At 37.8% G+C, this 23,897-nt stretch overlaps 1 protein-coding gene and 2 long non-coding RNA genes across 4 annotated transcripts; 2 read left to right on the forward strand and 1 right to left on the reverse strand.

Annotated features, from left to right (window-relative positions):
• The first annotated feature begins 40 nt into the window (after positions 1-40).
• Positions 41-2,942, forward strand: LOC135164480 (uncharacterized). The gene is made up of 3 exons (XR_010299308.1): positions 41-92; positions 2,212-2,518; positions 2,628-2,942. It is a non-coding gene; the product is annotated as an uncharacterized LOC135164480 (long non-coding RNA).
• A 4,496-nt stretch (positions 2,943-7,438) lies between these two features.
• LOC135164271 (uncharacterized) lies at positions 7,439-17,842 on the reverse strand. 2 transcript variants are annotated; one of them, XM_064124456.1, is made up of 8 exons: positions 17,450-17,842; positions 17,281-17,388; positions 16,413-16,721; positions 16,188-16,341; positions 13,650-13,799; positions 9,304-9,512; positions 9,099-9,241; positions 7,439-8,081 (listed from the first exon to the last, which is right to left on the reverse strand). In XM_064124456.1, exons 1-8 carry the CDS (start codon positions 17,667-17,669, stop codon positions 7,824-7,826), a joined length of 1,551 nt encoding a protein of 516 aa, XP_063980526.1. In that variant the 5' UTR covers positions 17,670-17,842; the 3' UTR covers positions 7,439-7,823. The 2 variants fall into 2 exon arrangements, with proteins under 2 accessions (XP_063980526.1, XP_063980525.1); XM_064124455.1 differs by having other exon boundaries at positions 9,099-9,253.
• Positions 17,843-19,095: 1,253 nt separating this feature from the next.
• Positions 19,096-21,932, forward strand: LOC135164272 (uncharacterized). Its single transcript, XR_010299265.1, has 3 exons — positions 19,096-19,617; positions 20,227-20,455; positions 20,896-21,932. It is a non-coding gene; the product is annotated as an uncharacterized LOC135164272 (long non-coding RNA).
• The last annotated feature ends 1,965 nt before the right edge of the window (positions 21,933-23,897 follow it).

Genomic DNA, 23,897 nt, shown 5'->3' on the forward strand with positions numbered 1-23,897 from the left:
TTTATAATTAAAAGGAGTCATCCCATGTTCAACAGTTTATCGATTTTGTTTCGATTCAACTTCCCAAGATAGCAAGCGAATCAATCGTTTTGGTAATTAAGCAGTTCATTTGTGCATAAGAACATTTATGATGAATTGTCATTTCTGGGATTTTTTAATTAATTGATCCTGAGATTTTTGTAATCAAAGGGAGTCATCCCATGTGTGACAGTTTACCATTTTATCTCGATCCAATTTCTGACGATTAAGACAGAATCAATCGTTTTATTAATAAGGCAGTTCGTTAGTGGATGGGAACTTTTAAAATGATGAAACATAAATTCTGTAATTTTTAATTAACTGATTCTGAGATTTTTAAAATTAAAAAAATCCCCAGGGAAATAATAAAGTGGAACTGGTCAAGTTTTCAGAATTTGTGAATAGTAAATTATCACAATGATGAGTGATTTAAAAAGTTTTGTTGGGAGACATCCGTAGATGACTTTTTGGACAACAAAAAATCCTCTGTGACTTTCGTTCAGAACCATTACCTTTGCTATAATTCACCAATTATTAAAATCATTCAGATATTTCGGGAAGTATTACATATTTGACGGTTTATCAATTTTATTTCAATCCAACTTCCGAAGATTATAGAAGAAACAATTGTCTTATTATACTGATAGAAAAATTTAATTTTGCTAATAAAATATTCTTCTGACACAAATTTAAACGGATTTTTCGAGTGGAAATTTTGGGTATTTGTTTTGTGCGAAATAAATATGATTAGCAAAATTATATTTTTCCCTCAGTTTAACGAAACAGTTCATTAGTCGATGGAAACCACACAAATCAGATTTAGAGAATTGAAAATCGAGAATATTCCTTCACTAAAGGGTCACGAAATTCGTTTTGGCCTAAGAAGAGCCGAGCAACTGTCTACATTTCGTTATTGAGTAATAATACTTCCAATCATCCAATTGTACCTATCACCCAAATTGTACCGGAGTTATGTTTCACTATCTCTACAGTGAATCCTATCATTCAATAACATTTGCTCGAAAAATACTGGTTCCAAGGGGAATAAATAAAAATCCGTCATTTCCCTCATAGAAATCATTGAACCAAATCGATCCCAAATTTAAAAATAATCGTCCGAACTTTGCCGATTACTCGTGCAATATATAATAAACTGGGAGATTATTTTGAAATGTCATTTTGGGATAATGTGATCGTCATTGTGAATTGAAACGAAATAAGAGGATTCGTAAAATTACTAGAAATAATCAAATCGGCGAGACGAACAATTCTATTTTGGAATAACTAAAAAAATTAATATTTACTTGTTATATTTATTTATTTATGGACTTGGTACTTGTGATGGTTGAAGGAAAACAGAATCAAGAAATAAAATTGACCTCTCACCTCGTTTTTTTTTAATGAGATCAATGACTTCACTGCTTTTTCTCAGCTAATATCATCGAACTGATTAAGAAAGAGATTTTCAATAAAAAAATTGTATTTCTCAATAATCTCGAATCTTTACGAGACAGAATTCACTTTAAATGGATAATTTGAAATAATTTAACGTCAGTTTAAAATCACTTTGAATTCTTCGAAGTTATTAATAATTGCATTACGATATTCCGCGATCAATAACCTCTGGAATTATCATTTAACGCGATGGTTCTGGTCAAGTCCTAAAGAAAATTGATTAATTAATCAATATATCAATTAATTAATCAATATTAAGAGCGACTATATTTGAAGAGATCAGACGAAATTGGGTCTTGCACTGACGAAAAACATTTTTTTGTCTAAAATAAACAATTTATTATATTCTTTTATAGATTTGTTTTGTTTTCATTTGTTAGCATTCTAGCGTTTCGAAAAATTGCTGTATCACCTTGAAATTTGGCGGAAGTTTCCTGGTGATAATGAAATGGGATTGAAGATGGGTTAAATCGCATCGTTAGTTCATAACATATTTAATTTTTTATCGTTAGCCTATTTGGAGAGTGCTGTTAATGAATTTGAGCGAATAAAAAATCGCTTCGATTCGAAAGCAAAATTAACAGTTAACTGTATTCCCCTAACAGGAGACGATGAACGGCCGACAGTCGGCCAGCATTGGCCAAATGTCGGCCCACTGTCGGCCATTCCTCATCTCCTGTTAGGGTCGGTCGAATGGCTTTGGCCCCTTTTTCAATTGAAGTGTCTAAAAAATTTCAGTAGTTTTTAAAATAACATATCTCACTGTCATCCGAGCCGAAGACGATCCAATGATGGCACTAGTCATGAACGATAGTCTTCCGTAATGATTGTCCCTGCTACGAGTCCCAGGAAGGGTCAGTGCCGATCCCCTAATGAAGAAAAGTGATCCAGGTAGGAATTAACAATTGGACCAAGCTTGGACCAGGTTTGGACCGAGACAACAAGCCAGACCTACTTCTAGAGTGGCATCATAGCTTAGGTCTGGTGTGGGATATGCTGGGAGTGAAACATTGGATCAAGTTGGGGAGTTAACCTTGACCCAAGGGTAAGGCCCACTTAGGCCCATCAGTATAAAGCAAGCCTGAGCCAAGCTAATCTAAACTAATGAAATAGATTGGAAATCAAAATTAACACATACTTATTTTATTTTCCAGTTACCACATTGCTTTAAAAATCGGCTATCAAACACTTGAACATAATGTATAAACAACTTCTGTGCAAACCGTCCTAAATGTTCACGTGATGTCTAGTTAATTAATCAACTTGAAATTACATTTCACGTCTCATTGTGCTCGTATACCATTGCTGGAGAATGCTTGGGAGCGATCGGGGTATCATGGGGTACCTAAGTAGGTAATGTCTATTTAATTAACGAACCAGTAACATAAGACAATTCTTGATTTTTTAAATAAAAATAAAAAATAGTCGACGCCAATGAATTTTCCATAATTTTATGACTCCATTGGTATGACCATCGGCTCAAGCCAGACCCACTATAGAAAGCTCCAATCCTGACAATCAGCTTGAACCAGGCTATGAACTAGGCTCACTACCGAGCCTCGGAGTGACCTATTGAAATAACGTTGGCTCTAGATTGGCATCACCATAAGTTGAAGCTAGATCCCTCCTAGGAGATGCCAGACTCGGTAATTTAGAGTCCACCAAGCTTGGCCCTGTTGTCAACCCTTGACAATTTCTACCTGGAGAAAAGCAGCACGGAAAATAGTAGATTATATCATCACATCAGAATAAATTTTCGATAAAAATTAAACCTCTACTAGAGGGCAATATGTGGCATGAAATACAATCAACCAATTATTGGGTCAAGTTTTTTGGAAAAATTAGACTTGGCAGGCTCATTTTTATTATAAAACTAACCTTCGTCCCTCGTTTCACCCCCTGGAGGTCCAACCTTTACCTAAAATCTGTTTCTGTGCAAACGATAAAAGTATCATTTGACGAATGTGGCTTTATAATCCGAACCGAAGATGAGATTATAATCGCGATTTGTCGATTCTAAAAACATAAAAATAATTGTGAATAGATGAATTTAGTACTTATTGGATTATTCTGTTTAATTTAATATTTCAAATGACAGTTGCAAAAACGAGTCGACGTGGACGGGGTCCGAGTCTCCGGAACAGATGGATCTGGAACACAAACCTTAGTCGTCATGAGGAGCATGTTCTTCCCAAATTTCAACTTGACATCTCAATTTTTATGAATGCTACACAGCGAATGACAATTTTTTGATAAAAATGGAAAATTCCAAATACCTCGGAAACTTTTTGGCAATAGGTCAATGTTACAACATTTTTTTAGATTTTCTTAAATTAGAGTCATTACAGTAAATTTCCGGTCAAATATCAATAACGGCGTTTGAACGACGTCAATCATGATGGACTATTCGATTTAATCTGATTGTATACAACCAATAAGATTTTTAAAAAAGACAGCATATGACAATTTTGCAACAGATATATAGCTTTTGTTTAATTTATATAGGAGGCATCAAAACATTCTGAAAAAAATAATAATAAATCGCTTCTTTAATTTTGGAGACATGTGCGAAAAACTGTTAAAAAACAAATAAATTTTTCGCGAAAAATATTCGATCGATTGAGCTGTTCTTGTGCAGAGTGTCAGCCTTTATTAAGACAGAGAATCTCTGAAAATTTCAGATTAAAAAAAATAGTTTTAGTCAATTTATTCTCTGATTTTCCAAACATTGATTTCGGAAAAATCACAAAGGCATTCAGACTATTCTCCATAATTTCTAATAAAATTTAAGTAATGCGATAAATAACTGATTAGAGTCCTTCCCGTGGAAGCAAAAACCAGTCTTTTAGTTGAAATAGCTTGGAATGCATTAGACTAGCGTACGGTGATCTGATCGATTTCAGAATAGATGATAATTAGACGCAAATTGTTCAATAAATTATCAATTTGAAAGACATGCTCAGAATAATTTTTCAATTCGCTACTTGCCACCGAGGTCGGATAGTGTATAAATAATTGTATCGTTTTCCTTGTTATTCCTTCAACCGTTACAAAACGGAAAAGATGCTGAGACTATCACTGTCCCCTTAAACTACTTTTGCAGTAATCAGTAACTTCAAAACTGGTTTCCATTGTTATTCCTAATAATTTCTTTTTCTTTTGTTTATATGCTCTATATTAAAATTATTCTCGGTGTTACAATTAAGATAATACCAATACAAAAAAGTGTTACGCAGTAGTGTTAAATTTATGGGCATTGCCCGAGTAGCATTATACCCCGAATAAACGGCAGTGAAGGTAACAACAACCCACACACTCATTCAGTCAATAGACATTTTAATAAATCAGTAATATACTGCGTAGTAGAATTCAGCGATTTAATATATTTTATTTTTTATCTTTTTATTTTCACATGTATCCCCTCTCGGGCGTTGATATTTTGTTTCCATCCCCTACATTGCCATGGGACTGATTTTTTCCCGAATTGTACTACATTTGCACTGGGGCTGAGGGAAACCATGGAAAACCCCGACCGTACACTCGGCCGATCGTGCAGGATCCTAGTGTACCATTCTGCCACAGTGAGTAGAAGGACCCGCTGCCTTCCACTCACCAATTTTTTGGGCGAGCGATGTTCCCATCCAACGACTTACCCAACAAAACGTTGCTTAGCTTCAATGTCCGGTAGAACAACATCTTCCTCGCCTAGCCATTACCGTCGGTTACAAGGATTTAATAATTGGCGTCAGAAGAAATACGACGTGAGATATGAAACGAAGGAGTTACCAAAATAGTAGATTATAGCATGAGGGCGATAGGTGGAGAATTGTGAGGAGTGTGAAGTTTGCAGCATACGCCGAGCGCTGCAAACTTTACACGACTCACAATCCGACCCCATCGTCATCATGTCATAATATATGTTTCGTTACGAAGATCTATGGTGGGTGGGTGAAGGAGCGCACGAAAGGGGGAGAAGGAAATCTTAATCGAAATACTAAAAAATGAATAACGCTTAACTGTCATGTCACTCCGAAGTTGCGAGTCTCCGTTAGAGGCATAGTAGATCGCGTTTAGCGGAAGGTAGGTAAGCACCTATACTCCTAGGAGCTGTAATGTATCTCGATGGAGTCCGGTCTTATAATAACTAACCTATCGTCCTCAAACCAGTCGGGTAGGTAGCGCTCTCCGCGCGTCAGTAACGAAAAGAAAAAAAGTGTTGCCTTCTAAGCATCACTAAGTGAAGCTTTCGACTATGCTGTACCTCGCAATTGCATACCAGCATTTGTTTTGTCTCATTCATCAGCTTGCTGTTTTAGGTTTCTCCACATAGATATTATCAATAGTTTAGCTGTGGTGTTTATTTATCCTCGTATCCTCATATGAGAACAGGAGTGGACCTACATTTTTTAAGTGGGCTCCGAACCACTACTCCCGTCTTATAATATTTAACCTGTCGTCCTCAAACCAGTCGCGTAGGAAGCGCTTTCCGTGCCTCAGTAACGAAAAAATACTTATCTAAGACGGTGCCTAAGGAAAGAGGAAGGAGGACGATTCCTCCGAGTCCTCACCAGTGACCAAATTGCCCCTCTTACTTACACCCCTGGTTGAGAGGGGGGAGAGGACTAGTCCAACTATTCGTCGTGCGACTTAACACTCAATACACCACATTTTATATGCGGATTTCCGAAGAATCTGTACATACGAATTGAAACGTAAATTACAGAAATTATTAGACCGTGAATATTATATCCTGATGATGCTGCACATCCTACAGTAATGATGACATGTTATGATATGATCCATAGAATTTGTAACGATTAGCCAACAGCAATTAATGACATTGCCACTATTTACTTCCGCAAATATCAACCAAATGAGGTTTATTTATTCGCTGTCATTGAATAGCAATGATTGAAACTTAATTGATGAAACTGAATGAATCATTAAGGAATTTGTAAAGAGTCTATTAATCACCCACTACACTACAGGTGATTTTATTCTATTTACCCGGATTCCGTTTCATTCACGAGAACTTGAGAGTGGGAAAATACCATCTGCGTATTTATTTCCTCAGCCGATTCCCGTTAGTTGGCAGAACCACTGACGTGATTCCCCGTTGGTCGGTTTGCCTCGATGATTAGCGAATGTCACAGAGTGATGATGTCGTTCGGTTAACAGAATAAGAGCCCTTGGGAGTTCCCCTTACGACAGAATTCTATATTTCTCGGATCTCCGAAGTTAAATGTTAAACTAGAGGATCAGAAAAATGAGACTATGAATTAAAAAATTCCAAGCTTTGAGTTATTACATTTTTCATTATTCAATGATCGTTCCTCAGGTAGAATTAACGCTCGTTCTTTGGAAATAATTTAAAATTAAATTATCAGTTCAATAGGCGTTTCTATCTATAATGATCTCGGTGATTAGTTCTTGTCAGATACTGCGATAAAAAAAATTATGATGGAAAGTTATCTGTGACTTACGACCGCAGTCGCGTAAGTCAGATCATATTTTGCTTGCATAATGGTTGATTAAGAGTGTGATTGGGTCAAGTGGTGAGAACAATGGCCACTCAGTTAGGTGCACCTCCGTTATGTTCTTCAATTCGTCATATCCGCAATAAAATTTTTTGTACATTATTTTTATCCCTCATTTACCTCACCGGATGTTCATCGATTAATTGTCACGAATTCTGATTCAGGACGATCATTTAATCACCAGTAACTCATATGATTTTATAATCAATTGAAAATATGCAGTGATTTTTTTTACATTTGTCACAAATTGCTATGAAAAAAACGTGAATACGTAATTGCAAAGAATAACGATCAGGAACGAGATGTCATAATGAGTACGTTATATACTTTGTATAATTCCGAAGCCTACGCAGGTTAATCAGCCGTACGAATATTTTCTATCTGAAGTTGTACTAAACTGTTGGGCTAAAAAATGTTCCAGTGACTCGTTGATTCTACTGATAGTTTATTGGTCTCATATTGATTCATGCGACTATTACATAAAGGTGATCAATGATATTATCATATATTTATTAGCAATAAAGTTGCCTTCACTGAAACAGGTACTCTTTGTATATTCACAAGTTGATAAACGAGCTACAATTTATGACGTGTTTCCCAACTGTCTTTTATATGCATTGATAATTATGCAAATTGCATTTCAATAATTTAAGAGAATGAGCTGGATTCTATCGGCAAAACAACATTATCTCACACAATTTTCCACAAATTACACGATTTATACTCTTAACTTGTTCATTCCGATGATCCATCTTATCTGTACCTAATAATAATAGGAATTTACAAAAAAAAAGTTATTACATAATTCAGACTTCAGACACTTTTATCGGAGACATTGCTCCTTATGCTTCTACTGCTGTCACGTCTCTGGTTTTCTCTGGCTGGTCTGTGAGGCCTGGTAACTACTTGAAGATCCTGATCACTCTCGATTCTCCTTATTGTTCCGTCTCTTTCGCGTCTATTCGACTTGTTTTTTGGTGATCGGGGACCGCGAATATTGCTTATAACAACGTACACTGCGAAAATTCCCACGGCGAACATTGACACTCCAACACCACCAACTGTTGCTATCTGTAACATTCAGATGTGAAATGAGAACTGTAAAATGGTCGATTGGTTTTTGCTTTAAATTGAAGTTGGACTTTTCCGTTTATTAGTTGTTGATTGTTTGATTTAAAAAAAGGAGTTTTCATTTAACACAGAGGGTCGAATGTAATTTCAGTTCAATTGATCTTAGTCTGCCCCATATGGTACAAATTTCGGAATTATAGAACAGGAATTTGCGAAATCAGTAGCTGAGTATATGGAAAGATGATTTTTTTTCGATTTTTCATGGCATATTTGAATGACAGCATAAGTGATTCAAAGTTTCACGAAGATATCTAACTGATTGGCAGTTTATAGTTTAAAACTTTGGCGAACAGTCAATCTAGGGAACATCTGCCAGGTAATATCCGACAAACTTAATTGATGGTGCATTTTTGATTCTCTTCAATATTTTTTTGATGGAAATTAATTTGCTCTTCCAATCAAAATTATTGAAGTGGTTCGTCGCGGGTCGGTCTTTAATCTAATCGCCAATCGCAGACCAGACACTCATAGAACGCTCTAGAAGCGAATTTGATTTTCTCCTCTCCCTCTCCGGGTAGCTCTCGATTCTCGAGAGCGTTGTTCATCGGGTTAGTCTGGCGTATAACGTCGTGGTAGAGAGTCAAGCCAAGTTTTCAAATTTTTTTTTTTGCAATACCCGTGAACCTACCAAATGTACGAGTAGCACTCAATTAATAATAAAGCGACATTATAAAAAGTAATAACGTGTTCACTAATTATTGACCTTCGTCTCACAGAGTTTTCCTTCTCCACACTGGTCAAACGAGACCAATTGGATACATTAACAAAAATTCAACTATTTGATTCTCTATTAAAGGAACCATATTATTGAATTCAAAATAAGCAATTCGCCTTTCAAATCGAGATAGTTCTTTGAATCGAGCTATGCTGGGATTATCATGAACCACCGAAACCCATGATATAAATTTTCCATTAAAACTATGACAGAAAAGAATAATTTTGGTCGCTTAATCTCACCATTGTCCACCATTCATGATCATCGATCCCAGGAAAGAGAGCTTTAGCTACATCGTTTTCATCTTCACTGCTCATACCACTGACGGATGTCGCACATCCAGATTTCTTCTCATCGTTGTTGACGAGGATATTTCGAAATGTCTCTGAAATAATTTCTGCAGTCAAAATGACATTTTTATATAATTCAATTTCAATATTTTGTTACCATAGCGATTCGAATTCCAATGAACTTTTGCTTCAATATCATACACCTCGACATTCGCCACTTTTTCGAATTGATTCGATTGGGTTTTGAATAAGAGGTCATATTTTCTCGTGGATGTCTGAAGCTTTGCATTGTGAGTAGCGATGACATTCGATAAAATACTGTTCCATTCCGCTGGATTCACCAATTGTGAGCATTGTTGCTTCGCACTGTACAGAAAAAAACATGATACGTTTTTAAAAAATAAGGAGTAAGCCCGTAAGCTTTACAGGAGTAAGTAGTCAATAAAAATTACATATAGAGTAATAATTTATTCCACGTATACCCTACTCGGATTTTTACCTTATCCTTTGCGCTATCATCGGGTGACTTCTGACGTAGAATAATATTCAGTAAAAATTACGATAGTTTAGTTCGCTTACCGACTACACAAGTGACTAAGGAAATTTATCGGACGGTATTGTAATTTTATACGAAATATTTAGATCAAAATTACAGAATACCCCGAAAAAAATCCGTAATATAATAGTTCTGTAAAATTTTCTTCCACTCGATGTCGCGTCAAAATTACGAAAAAGAAAGGTAATATTTATTTAATATTTCTCTCCGTGCAATGGAAACCATGGAAAACCTTGGCCGGCACGGCGTCCGTCAGCCAGTCTCCATCGGGAAATAATATTTCTTGATGATTCGGGGTGTCTAGACTTTCATGCGACGATTTACGAAAGATTTAAAATCCCAATGCCCTAAGCCCTAAAGCTGGACTCGAACCTGCGCCTCGCGGGTCCCGTCGTCCGGCCGAGCGATTTAATCAATTCGACCACTGTCATCGGTAATTACGTGTATATATATACCTATATATATAGGGTTACTTTTTAAAAAGATAAAAACAGTTTATTTCGTATGAAAAAGGCTTCAATTGATTTAAACACGATACACTATTTAATACACTTAATACAATTCACAATCTTCAAGCACTCTTAAGCACACTCTTAAATACACAGAACAAAAACGTCTCAGTATACGTCTATCGTCTACACACGCGTCTAACGTTTATCGCTTCTCACTATCGATTCTGACCCTGTCCCTCTTCTTAACCCTGGACTGGGCCCTAATCGCGTCACGTGGTCTTAGCATCCCTGGACCACGCTGGCTACAACGATCTCCATCTGTCACATCTGTGGGCCTCATAAACCTACAAAATATGGCCACTGTAACGAGATTTTTCCTCGGGGTTGAGAAAAACCCGTTAACTACCCTTTCCCCTGGATTCGCAAGCAACATTTGTTGGGGGCCAGCCGTCCTTTTTACCGGGGACAACAAACCGGAGTCTCAATAAACTAATTCTCAACATAAACCAAAATTTACGAAACGAAAAACGTATAGCTTTGCTTACGAATCCATGGGAAGACCTTGAATACCCGCGCTGCTCAGGGGGTAGGTTGTGGAGAGAGGGCGTAGTCCGGATGGAGGTGATTCTAAGTACTTTTATAGTACAGGCGTGCATTCTTGTACAAATCCATGTCTATTCGCGGGGTTTCCTCACAAATAGCACCTACGCTACAACTCCAATATAAACTCATAGTCATAAGCTATCTTAATAAAATACGGAGAGCATCTGTCTATAATATTCGCCAGATTATTATTTCTACACTGGGGATTTCCCCACAATTATTTCCGATACTACATATATATTGTTACGTGTCTCACTCCTTCGAATACTCATTCATTTGTCTATGATCTGAACTTCGTCAGAAGCACGACTGTCTTTTGATTAACATTAGTCTTGGTTGTCTCTCTTCGGAGCTCTTACATGTCAGATCGTAATACTTCTTGTAATTAATAAACTGCCCCAAACATTTACCAACCTGTGTCGTCTTTATTCTTCGCTGGATATAACAATATATATATTATTCGTTATTCCTTTGATGTTACAACTGCGCTCTTTGTTTTACATCGACGCCTGCCTGCTTAACTCATCGCCTTTATACCTCCTTTTAGTCCTCTTTTATTTCTCTTGCCTCCTCCGCCTCTGCGATGGTATTGGACCAACTTTTTCTCCAACTGTACTGCATTTACACAAGGGTCGAGGGAAACCATGGACAACATCTACCGTAAAGTCGGCTGGTAGTGCAGGGACCTACTGTGCCTTTCTGTCGGACTGGCTAGAAGGGTACACTATGTCGCCACACTCCTGTCTTACGCGCAGGAATTTTTTGAGCGAACGCGTGGTGTTCCTAAGTGGTCGCCCATCCAAGTACTAACCCACCGAATGGCTGCATAGCCTCGATGTCCGCCGCGGCAACACCCCACTCGCACCATAATTACAGTCGGTAATTACGTATATATTTTTCGCAATTCCGCAGCCCAATGTGGATAAAGAACATTTGACGGAGTTGTTATGAATTTTGTTTGCAACATTCCGTCATTTTTTTCCAAATTCCCGTTGAGAAATTACGAGACCGCGACTTAAATTTTTCTAATCACTTCCGTAATTGGTCAGTGAGCTCGAGTTCCGTAAGATTTACTGAATATTTTTCGCTTTATTACCGATGTATTTCTAGGTAATTGACAATTCGATATTTCACTTCAGAGTTTTCTTTGTGAAACATGTGATCTAAGAGGGAACCGAGGAGTTCTGAAAAAGTCTATCGTATTCACAACGGTTTCATTTCTCAAAGGGGATAAACGACAGTATTTTTCACGTCTCGCCCTTAAAAATTGATTCTGACGAATGCTTTATAGTCTGAACCGAAGACGAGTCTTTCGATGTTCGATCGATTGAGGATCGACTAACAATCGGATAGCAATCTACCATTGACTGACAATCGACCAGAACTCGACAATCGATTGATCATCCTTTCCTATTCTTTTCTCTATCTTTTGATCGAATCATTATTTCTATTAAAACTGAATATTCCTTCTATCGACTGAAATAAGCCAATTTCTTTAATAACTGCGAATCGTTCTTTCATTCATTCAAGGACACCATCACGATAATTTAATCATTCAGTCAGCTATTAATTAGTAACAATGTCTATGAGAGCTAAAGGTTAAATCAGAACAAATGTCCGTGACATTTGTCCTGATTTTAATTAGTCCTGATTTAATGTTAAATTAGGACATCAGATCCTAATACGGCTTTGTGTTCGATAACCTATGACGCTTTGATGGCGTAAGCTTAACAGGACCGGATCTTGTCTCGGGCATAACGAACCCGGGGCCGGTCCAGTCAAGTTCTAGAATCTCTACTCAGTGTTTATCCAACTCTGGCATTACTGAGCGCGTACAACCTGACTGGACCGGAGAAATACGCACCCAAGTCCATTAACCGCTCCTCCAAAGAACACATTTCACGCCCCGAGTCTTGGAAAAGAGATCAGCTTCCCCCACGTGTTGAATTGCCTTCCACGCCCAAGCAAATCGCGGCAATTACCTGCGGAGGAGACTGTAAGATGTTTTCCGTGGGTGGCGTGGACATTTTTTTTGTATCCTGAGACCCGAGAAACCACATTTTTATGAAATCGTACATCGTGACGATGTGGGGGTTTCCCATCAAGTAAGAATTTACAACTGCTTCATGCTTGTTATCTTTAATTTATATTTCCTTTCTTGTGCATGAGATCACTGAATGAGTCTCGAGGGCTGCGACTTCAGCTCGTAAACCGCTCAGTGAGTGGGGGCATAAAAAATTGTCTGGATTTCTTCGCAACGGGGTTCCTTCCAACCAGAGGAAGACCACTCCTGCAGTCCGGAGTGATGCGACCTGAGTGGTCAAAGGGATCCCGACGAAGGGACTGTCTTCTGCATCTGGCCCAAGGAGGATTGACTAAAGTAGAGGCTTAGATCTGGGGTGCCGAGTGACCCCACGCGAACGCTAGTGATGACCCCAGATGTGGGAGCGCCACCGTCGATTTTGATGGCTTGGTGCAAAAAGGATTGTCAATTCGCGTTCATCTGACCAGTCAATTAGCCGATCTCTGAATATACGCCAGAGTTCGATAGGTGCGCTAATGAGGCCGGGATAAATAGCAGCGCTCAGGTGGTAGGTGAAGTAACCACTTTTGCATCATAAAAATTGATGCTGAGGGAAAATCAAAGCGGATTTTTTTCGCTAATTTTAACTCTCTTTGAACTATTTGATGTCTAAAAAGGTCAGGTGATGTTTCTGGTGAATTTGAGATTGAAATTTGATAGTATCCGGTAGCTCAGTCGGTAAAAGTGCCCGGCGCGATTGTATGGCAGACGCGGGTTCGATTCCTGACTGGCCTGAAGGAGATATTTTTTTCCCCTAATTCGAATTGTCTTTGAAGTATCAGCATAATTAAAGGATTCCAAATACTCACCATAATATGTCAAAAGCTTTCACATAAACTTCGATAGCATCGTCTAGCCATTTCACATCTCGCAACTCTTCGGTATCATATTCCCCGATTTCCGATCCAGTCCACCATTTTGAGTTCTGAATTCTGTTCTCCAAACCCACTAATTCGTTTCTACAAAAAAAACGTGAAAAAATATTATTTCTCAGAGATTTATTGCAGATTGATGCAAAAAAATATCTGTTTTATGGCTTATCGTTATTGAATGATTCATGAAATTGCGTCGTTGAGCAACCATAATTCCATGTTTTTTCTACGTTGAAGAAACCAGAACTTGCTAATAAGCTCATGTACACAGTTATCAAAGAATTAATGATTTATAAATTATTCCCCGCAAATTATTTCACACTAAGAAATAGAAACGCCCGAGAATAACTTTATGTTCGATCGACAAATCAGAACTTTTAGTTCATATCAAGAACACGATCTCTCAAAACCTGTACAATTAAAAAATAAAAAAAGTGAAAACCAATAGATGGCCTGGTTTCAGGATTGTATTTATTTTTATTTCCACATGTGTACCCTCTCAGGCCTTCACATTTTGTCCTCATCCCCTGCGGTGCAATGGGACCAAATTTGTCTCTAACTGCACCGCATTTGCAAGGGGGCTAAGGGAAACCATGGGGGACCCCCACCGTGCAATTGGCCGATCGTGCAGGGTCCTAGTGTACCATTGCGTCACACTGACTAGAAGGACACTCTGGCTCGCCTACCTCAATCCCTTCCAGTCAGCAATTTTTTGAGGGAGCGGTGCTGCTAAACGGTCGCCTTTCCAAGTCCTCACCCCATGAAACGTTGCTTACCTTCGATGTCTGCCGGAGTAACACCTTGTTTTAAAATGTGTTTATTTTCGCGACTAGCCAGTACATACACTGAGAGAAACATGTAATTTAGCCCATTAAATATTCTTCTAACAAGAATTTGAAGTGGATTTTCCAATGGTAATTTCGAGCATTTGTTTATGCAAAAGAAACATGATTGGCGACAGCTTACTCGCCCGTCCACTACTGTCTCTAAATGGATTGTTGTAATACTTTCGAATAGTATAACCGTTCATACTGATTGCCTTCTATTAAATGGCTCCGGTCATCTTCGTGTTTTGATTTTTCCGAGCAACGATTAGAGCGCAACGCGTTGTGAAGTTTTCCTCGAGTGACGATCACTGTAGTATTCACTACTGTTACATTCCAAAATCCATAGATCGCTAGCATTCTACCTGTGATGTCCTGAGGCCTGAATTTCCTAGATGGCACTATTAATTCACCATTTTATCCACGAAATTTGAAAATGCATTCCGATGAATTAGAAAGTTACGAGAGCGTCTAGTTAGGGAACAATGAACAAGGGATGGAAAATAATTCCACAAATGTGAGAAAACTTTAGCGGAAATCATAAATTTCAATACTTGAGTCTGCTTGTTAAATTTATAACTCTCCAAAATGCATCACAGAACACTTTCCTCGAAAAAGTCAAAATAGCATACAGAAATACATTCGACGGTCACGGTCGTAAAATTATAAACCTCCGGTTACGAGATATTTTGAAAGGCTTCTCATTACGCGTGGATCACACATGTTGTTTCTTCCTTTGTTCATTGTGTTACTAGCTCAAAGGACCTGAGATTCTTGCAACGTAAACATGACGTTACATGGTCCCCTTGTTTTCCAATACATCCCCCTTTTCTTTTCCCTCTCTCATTTTCTCCTAGGAGTTATCCTTCCTATGTTTCCACGCACAAGGATTGCGCGCGCCACTAATAGACTGGGGGGGGGGATGTGAGACCCAACCCTTAGATGTAATTTTTATTTTTAAGCTAGTCCTAGTTTGGTAGGGGTTTTGATAACTCTTCAGCTTACTTAGTTTATCAAGTCTTGTATTTAAAGTTTTCTTGAAGTTTTCAAGCCAAGTTAAATTGAAACCTGAACTCAATCATGCGGAGAGAACGAGACAACTTGAATGGAGTCCTCTTTAGAGGTTTAGCGGTTAACGAATCTACAATTTCAACTTTAGCGTTCAATTTGCTAAGAGGCGCCACTATCCTCCTGATAACTCTGGTAGGACATAACATACAATACCACGTATGAAATCTCTCACGTTATTAAACATTATGATTGTGCGTAATTAGTTCGCGCAGGAGTGAAGTGGAGATTAATCTAGTAATTTGCTTCACATACCGATTGTAACGGTATTGAATTAATGCGCGCACATAACAGTTCACGTGTAGCTGGTCCATTACTATATGTTGGTAATTATATTCATCTTTTTCAACGAAGCTGAACGTAAAGTGGAATTAAAAAAATCTCACCCTATCGAGGGAATTTATGAGCAGCCTTGAGAAACAAGAAACTGTTGAAATATTAATTTTAAAGAATGAAAACATTAAAATATGATAATTGCTGGAATGCAGAAACCGTGCGACAGAGTTGAAATATACAGTTGGTACGAAACAATTTAAGTGGTAATAAAGGAATCAATAATTCCATTAGAATGAAAATTTCTTACCTAGAATCTTGCAGAATGAATACATTGCTCAGTGTGCCGTAATGATTGACATGATTTTCCACATTGCCTTCACTGGCAATCATAATGGTCAGATTTTTCATCATCAGAATTTTTTCGTTTGGTTTTCCAATGTGAAGTATGTGAGTGCCAAAGTCTTTTTTAAGTGACATAAGAAATCAATTTCTCAATCCGTTATACAATATACGTTCATCAGTATCACATTACCTGCATCGTCTCCGTCATGAATCATTACACATATTCCTTTAGCAATAGCGCCCATAGTAACCTTTTTAGCAATGTGTTGAACATCATCTTCATTGTTTCTATGAATACTTGTAATCAAAGTAAATGTCTTCCACTTTAATGCATCAAGCATCCCCAGGATTGCATGAATAATTGGGAAATCTGATTCTTTGTCGAGATTGTGTACATAAGGGGATATTATATTTGTATTCACTATGTGTGGAATATTTAATGTGGACGTGATCTTCTGAACGGCATCGACATCCAAGGCAGAGTAGGGACCAATCATTCCTGTAAATGAATTGCAGATTCAGAAGGATTTATTGTAAAGAACAATGGGAATGATCCAGCGAATGAGAACACATGCGAAACGGGAAAGATAGCGTTGCACATGTTGCAACGTCACAACAAATTGTTGGATAGGATTTTGGATGAGGCAGGAAGGGAAACAGGATTATTCTCATATAATAATTTTACAAGAAAATTTTACTGAAAAAATGGATAGTTAAGACCGGGATTTGAACTTGAAACCTTCCGATTAGGAATCGAGTGCTTTTCCCACTGAGCTATCCGCGTTCTAACCACTCGTTCATATTATATTTCTTGTATATATTAAATTCCATAACCCTTCTAGTGGCAATCATTTTTTCACACGTAAGATGGGAATTCTACAGAGCGTTCCACACGTTGTGACGCCACAGAACATTGTTGAATAGGATTTTGGATGAGGTAGGAAGGGAAACAGAACTATTCTCAATCTAATTTGACAAGAAAATTTTGCTAAATAAACGGATAGTCCAGACCCTATTCTCATTTTCGGGGCTCATTTCTTCTGAAAAAATATTCTTACCGAAGTAAAATGGTGGTCTCAGACAATCCAAATCAGACCATACTAGCGCCTGCATCGTTGCTTTGATGGCTCCAGAAACACTACCACATGTATCCAAAACGTTAACATCTAAAAATAGGTCAATATCAGCGGTAATGTTAATGCGAAATCATCGTGAATGATGACCCACCAATTTTCAATTTATTTGTTTTGTTATTGTGCATTTCAACGAGATATTTGGCAGCTTCATAAATCATAACTCCTTTATCAGATAACTTTTCACAATTGAGATCATTGTGAATATTTGTTAAAAGGGTGATTCTCCCCTTCTTTCCGCACTCTGTGCGACCTCCACACGTACAAGCACTCAATATTGCGAGTATTAATAACCAAACACATGTTCTATGCATTTTTTTGTAACAATCTGTGAACTATTTCGATGATTTTAAATTATATGGTGGTACCATTCAGGTATAAATTCGACGATTATTAATTAAATTGTACTATCGTTTAATATTATATTTTATTATAAAATCGTATACATTTAACGGTTGATAAAAGTCGATCTAGCACTGCTGGTGATTTCTCCAGGGGGACGGTATTTTATAGGGAAGCCTGGTTAACGTACGTAATGCCTTTGTAAGGTTTTAACACTGTTCAATGTTTCTTCATGCAGCAAACTGCAGATTATTAGTCATTTTATAATATTAATGATTTCTCTACAGCATATATTGAAAATTTCAACAAATAAACACAAATATTCTAACAATCATTGATTCTTCTCCTTTTAATTGATCTTCTCATTTTTATGAAAATTTTAACGTGGCTTCACCATCGATTAAGTATATGTGCAGTGAAAAATGCAAATTATGAGCGTAAGTGTCAATGGTTATCATTATAGTTGTGCACGATAACGAAATTACTTTAGAGATCGTCTGCCATAATGCTGGCGTTGGAGCAACTTTTTCAGATTAAATGAGTCCACAAATAGTTAATAGAAGTCCTCATCTGATCTTTCAAATTTATATAATGCATCACTGTTCCAAAACCATGTGAGAATCATTCTATCTAAGATTGTTTCCCTAAAAATTTTTATTCGACATATAGCTCTAAAAATCAATTTGAAAGTGCCCATCGTAGATGCAATCGACTCCTCAGAGTCGGGCTGAATTCTTTTAAATGTTAAATGTAATTTTACCTCTTCCAAGAAGTTCAGTGATGTACCATAAAGAAAGGGCAGTCTTGCGACACTCCTCCTTTTACTTGTGAAGTGCACGATATCGGTCCTACGCAGGTTTACCATGAGACTCAATGGATTATTATGAAAACAACCTTGCCAGATTATGGTTTTCGGAAACCTCGCATGGCCTATTAATCTACTCTACTTACATGATATCAAACACTTAGGCCATTACCCACTGCCACGGGGGGGTTGAGAAAAATCCATATTGTCGGCTAGTTCAGATCGCCTAAGGACGCTTAGCAACCATGACGGTGTCGGGCCACAAGTGACCGACACAGGCATGGCTCCCGCGGGGAACCTCGGGGCGGTGGTCCTTGGCGTCAGTCAGACACCCAGCATTTTATCATGAGACCATATGAGGTGCACAGACGTAGTTCAGCGTTCCCACTGGTTACCGGGAGACCCACATCATCCACCTCGACTCTTAAAATCTTCAGTCCCGCAGCCACAGCAAGAGCGAGATAACTCGCCCGTGCGGCCAGCCCCTCCTCGCCAGCCTCCTAACAATCTGGAAGGACTCGATTAGCACACAGACTAGTCTTTCCACCTCATCTTCAAACCTATCTGCATAGCAGGGTCTCCTGTGTCCTTCACCCAGCCTCTCTTCCAGGTCCCTCCTCGTCGGTGGCCGTGGAATTCTTCGATATTATTTCCTGTTCCAGCGTAGCTTCGCCTTTAATGCCAAACCTAATACAGTGGTACGGTCGGAGCGTCTGTCCTCGCCACACGCCTTCTAGCTCACGCATCGGTGCACTCGTCCGCGGTCACAAAGCGTGACATCGATGACGCAGCGACACCGTCGTGTGACAATCGTGGGACTAAATGCTCTAGAGCATCTCCTCAGGAGTTTCAGATTCACGTATGTCAAGTGTTTCAACAGGTCTGTGCTCCTTGTTACTGTCTCACACTACATGCAACTAGAGTAGATTAACAGGCCATGCGAGTTTTCCGAAAACCATAACTTCCTAAGGTTATCTGCACAATAACACATTGAGTGTTTCACGCCATATTCTCTGAGTTTGCATCGCATCTTATCATGAGCGGCTGTGCTTCTGATTTGCAACGCCTGACAAGCTCCTGGAGTTCTGTGGTGAATGGCAGCACTACATAACCAGGTAGGAATCGCCAAACTGCACGCCCAGACCAACCGTGGCTGAGGCCTGGCTGATCAAGCTTTGGTAATCCTAGACTCCACCAGGCTTGGCATCTTAGTCACACCAGAGAAAGCCCAGGCTTGGATCCTTCCCGGATATCAAACCTGGGTACCAAGCTTTTGCCAAGGCTGGAAAAAGTCTGGTTCATTCAGCCTTGGTTCATAGCGTCTCAACTAGTCCTGGGCCCAGACTGACGAACTGGCTGAAATTTATTTCTTTTTAACTAGGCGGCATGCTGATTTTACTTATATGTGAAAACAAAGGGTGGCAATATCCTATGGTATTATGCCTAGTTGTTAACCCCATATTGTTACATAAGTGTAAAGTAAGTTTTTGAATGCCACAGGGTATCTGGTTCATCTGTAATTTATCTGGATATGTTGAGTACTATAAACTGTTTGAATAAAGCTTTGGCATTTTTTAATATATGAGCCTTCAAATTTTATAGTGCTGTCTAGTAAATTTTACGATGTTACATATCGTTAATTACTAAATTTATGACAAAATTTACGGTATTGACAGAAATTTTTATGTGTGAGTAAAAGACATTCCATTGCACCTCGATTCTAGCACCTGGCACAGTAATTCTTCACACTTTTCTCTCCGTGGCGATCTGATTCACAGTATCCGTAACACCGCAGATCCTGTATTAGGTATGTCTGCATACTTCACTGCCAAGCTGTCATCCTCCAAGATAGGAGCGTTCAAAGTTATTCTGGGACCATTGCACTAGCGATCAAGTTATCTTGCCCCACCGTGCTTCACTCAGTCTTATAGAGTACGTCTAGTGCCGAAAATGGTAAATATATTTTCACCCAATTTTTACTATCTGTACATTGTAGATAACGCCACGTAGTGTGCATAACATCTTCATCTCTATTCTTTAATAGAGTTGTAGAACCCAAAAGACAGGAAAATAAAATCGGCTTTGGAAAATTCCACCCTCCAACATTGGGGCTCCTCCAAGCTTTCCCGAATGCATTTGAAAATATACTTATACTTCCTGTATTCCGTCAATATGCCCAGAACCTCATGGTGGATAAACCATGTAAAATGGCGCCCCACCCCAAAAGTCACAATCACCCTAAACGATCTTGAAAATATATCGAATTTTGGGGGTTCCAATATGGAGGGATGGGAGTGTTTCATGATCATGGAAACCAAATTGTTGAAAATGGCACCTCGCTGAGTCCTGATTCCCATTAAATGTTTGTTATAATAATAAAACATCTTTCGTAGATTTGGGAAATGGAGCATTAAAGGGCAGTTTTCATCACAGTGAATATTCCATCACATTCCGTGATGTCGGTATTTTGAAGAAAAGATGGCATCGTAGCGAAAGTCCTCCAACTTGCTGGCAGATCTTGATTTTTCCAAGACCAAGGAGACCCTGCAGGTGTTTCGCCAACTTCCCGAACATCATAATCCTAGAGGGTTGTTATCATCATGAGGCAATGTGTGTTGTTGGCAAGGAGCAAAAATAATACGGATCTTATTCCAGACCCATATAAGTCAAATTTATTAAGTTATGAGGTCATTTCTCTCAGAGAGAGCGTCTATGAGGTCTTATGACGAAAACCCCAGATGAATGTTTACAAAATAGTGAAAGCAAATGGCTAAGCTGGGAAAGAAAGAAAGAAAACATGTTATCAATGTTATGGTCTTTAAACCTTTGACGTCTCTTGTTGAGTTCTGAGTGCCTCGAAGTGAGAGCATATTTGAATAAGATATAATGCAATTACTCTTATATGATAATGTTATTTATTTATTAGCCTGGCTTCCAATGATACCAATACATATGTATTCCACATAAAGATGTAAATATCCAATGTAAACATGTATAAGTAGTGCCTTCGTGGATGTGTGAAGTGAGAGTTGGGCTGTACATTTGAAAAAGTTTTTGGTTCAAATTGGGTTCGGGGTTTGGGGTGTATCAGTGCAAAATGAAATTTTACCCACCACTTTCTTTGACCAAAAACACAGATTTTTTAATGTTTTTGTGGTAAGCGATCGAAAAATCTAAATAACTACCTCGATTTTCATAGAAATCTTTAAAGTCAATAAATCTCAAAATGCATGAGACGAAATTTGTATGGATTAATTCTATATGCTTGAACACAATGTCAATAAAACGTCACATTCAGCGCCCGAAATACGCATTTCAATCACCTGTTACTTATTTAACTTTGTTAACTCATTGGACTCGTAGAATGATGTGGCTCATAAATCGCGTAATTACTTATATTTCAATAATTAATCTCTATTATTATGCAAAAATCCACTTTATGCTTAACTAATGAATGACGTTGAAAGTATCTGTTTGAATCTAGTGATTACTTGTTGACATTTCTGAGACTTGTTTACCCTATACTTTCTATTATGGTATGATAATGCATTGTGGTTCATGAGATATTCAAGACAATACATTCACGCAAAAGGTGTAATATCGTTGGAGATGATTGCCCTCATGTAAAATAGCTGTCTTTTATGTTAGGAGAAGCGCAAATGCACAAAATTTCAATTTGTTATTATTTGATTATGGACAGGGATTTACTAAATAATATCAAACGATTTGGCTATAAACTTTAATTTTTTATTATCGCACGCAGAAGGTATATCTTTCTCATATGATGTCTCCAGATCAACTGACTCTGTCACCAAAGATTTCACACTCTAGACCCATTTGACAAAAGGCCCTTGATCACTCATTCCTTTCTGTTTCTTCTCTGGTTCTGTTTATTAAAACTATTCTAAATATTCCTGAACTGTTCTGAGAAAAATCATAAAATACTGACAAGGACTGAACAGAGCTATAGACAGATGATTAATTTTTGTCCACACATACCATGCACTCTCAATAGTCATCTATATTTTTTTGTTAATTTAAGATATTCATAACGTTTATGATGATAAAACATAATAACGGAAATATCTCGAAATTTTGCCAGAAAGACTTTCGATCGGTCTAGATACGATCCACTGAGACGAGTATTTTGAAAAAAAAATTGGAAACCTGATAGTAGTTTTTGAGATGTTGAGGATAAAAGAAATGTACATTCATTTAAAAATTTGGTGTCACAGCGATTGTGGATTTCATAGAAGTTTTACAGTGATTTCAGATGATTTTGAGCAATTTCAAATTTGTTATTGCGTTTGTTCAATGGAAAAGGGGAATTGATTAAGTACAATTTTACAATTGCAATTTCATAACATACCATAAATGAGTCGACAAAATAACTTCCTTTTTAGTACAATAGTTGTATAGGGTTCCTTAGTTTCTGGCTTCATGCGATGTCATCAATTGCCATCGAAATTATTCGAAATCGATGACATCTCCTGATTTCAGCGATTTCATTCGATTTTAGTTCTAAGTGACGCAGTGATATCACAAATGAATGACCCTTCACGCATTGAACCGTATTTATCTACAATTTTTTCAAAATTAATTTGAGAAATTACGAATCTTCCAGTAGTTACACAGAGACATCACACCAAAAACCTCGTTTTGTCGCGTTTTACAATATTCTGAGAATTTGCAATTGAAATTAGAGAATCGAAAAATCGGTTAAAAACAAGGCTTCCATCCGGAGGTAAAAAATGAAAAGTAATCCAATAATATTCACGATCTTCAATAAATAGTTCTCTATCCTTTCCTTCCCTCCATATTCCACTAGGTCAATTAATTCTTGAGTGTTATCTTGCATATAACGATTTTATCTAACATTAATAAATGTCTAATAGTCTTTAATTATCCCCAATCAAGTCAAGATATTATGGGTTACAAGCATGCAGACATCAACACATACATTAGCTAGAAACTTATTTCGCTCTTATAATATTGAATATCATAACTAAGAAAACCTTGGAAATGGGATAATGGTTCGATAATCAGACGGGTGAATCCCGTTTTAAATTTTTTATTTTATACGCTGGAAAGGCACAACAGCTCTGCTTCGTTTCCTTAAAAGAACTAACTAATAGACTAAAGGGATACAACACCCTGGACCTGATGTCTCTCATCAACAATGCTCCCACTCATGCACCTCTGTATACATTCAGAAAACAGAGCACACACATCCTACCCCAAACTTTCTTAGAATTTTTACCCATAAAAATATTTTCCAATCTAAATAAAAGAAATACAAATCGTACAAAGACCTATTCAGTTCAACTGCAAATTGATTTTGATAAATAGTTTGAAATATAAACTCTAATATAATTGTTACATCAATACATTTGTA

The sequence above is a fragment of the Diachasmimorpha longicaudata genome, chromosome 7, assembly GCF_034640455.1.
Source record: "Diachasmimorpha longicaudata isolate KC_UGA_2023 chromosome 7, iyDiaLong2, whole genome shotgun sequence".
Classification (NCBI taxonomy): domain Eukaryota; kingdom Metazoa; phylum Arthropoda; class Insecta; order Hymenoptera; family Braconidae; genus Diachasmimorpha; species Diachasmimorpha longicaudata.

Coding starts and splice junctions, on each gene's coding strand:
- LOC135164271 (XM_064124455.1), bottom strand. CDS start 17,669: ATGCATAGAACATGTGTTTGGTTATTAATACTCGCAATATTGAGTGCT. Junction 16,722..17,280: donor GAGACCACCATTTTACTTCG/GTAAGAATATTT, acceptor ATTCATTTACAG/GAATGATTGGTCCCTACTCT. Junction 16,342..16,412: donor TCATGACGGAGACGATGCAG/GTAATGTGATAC, acceptor CACTTAAAAAAG/ACTTTGGCACTCACATACTT.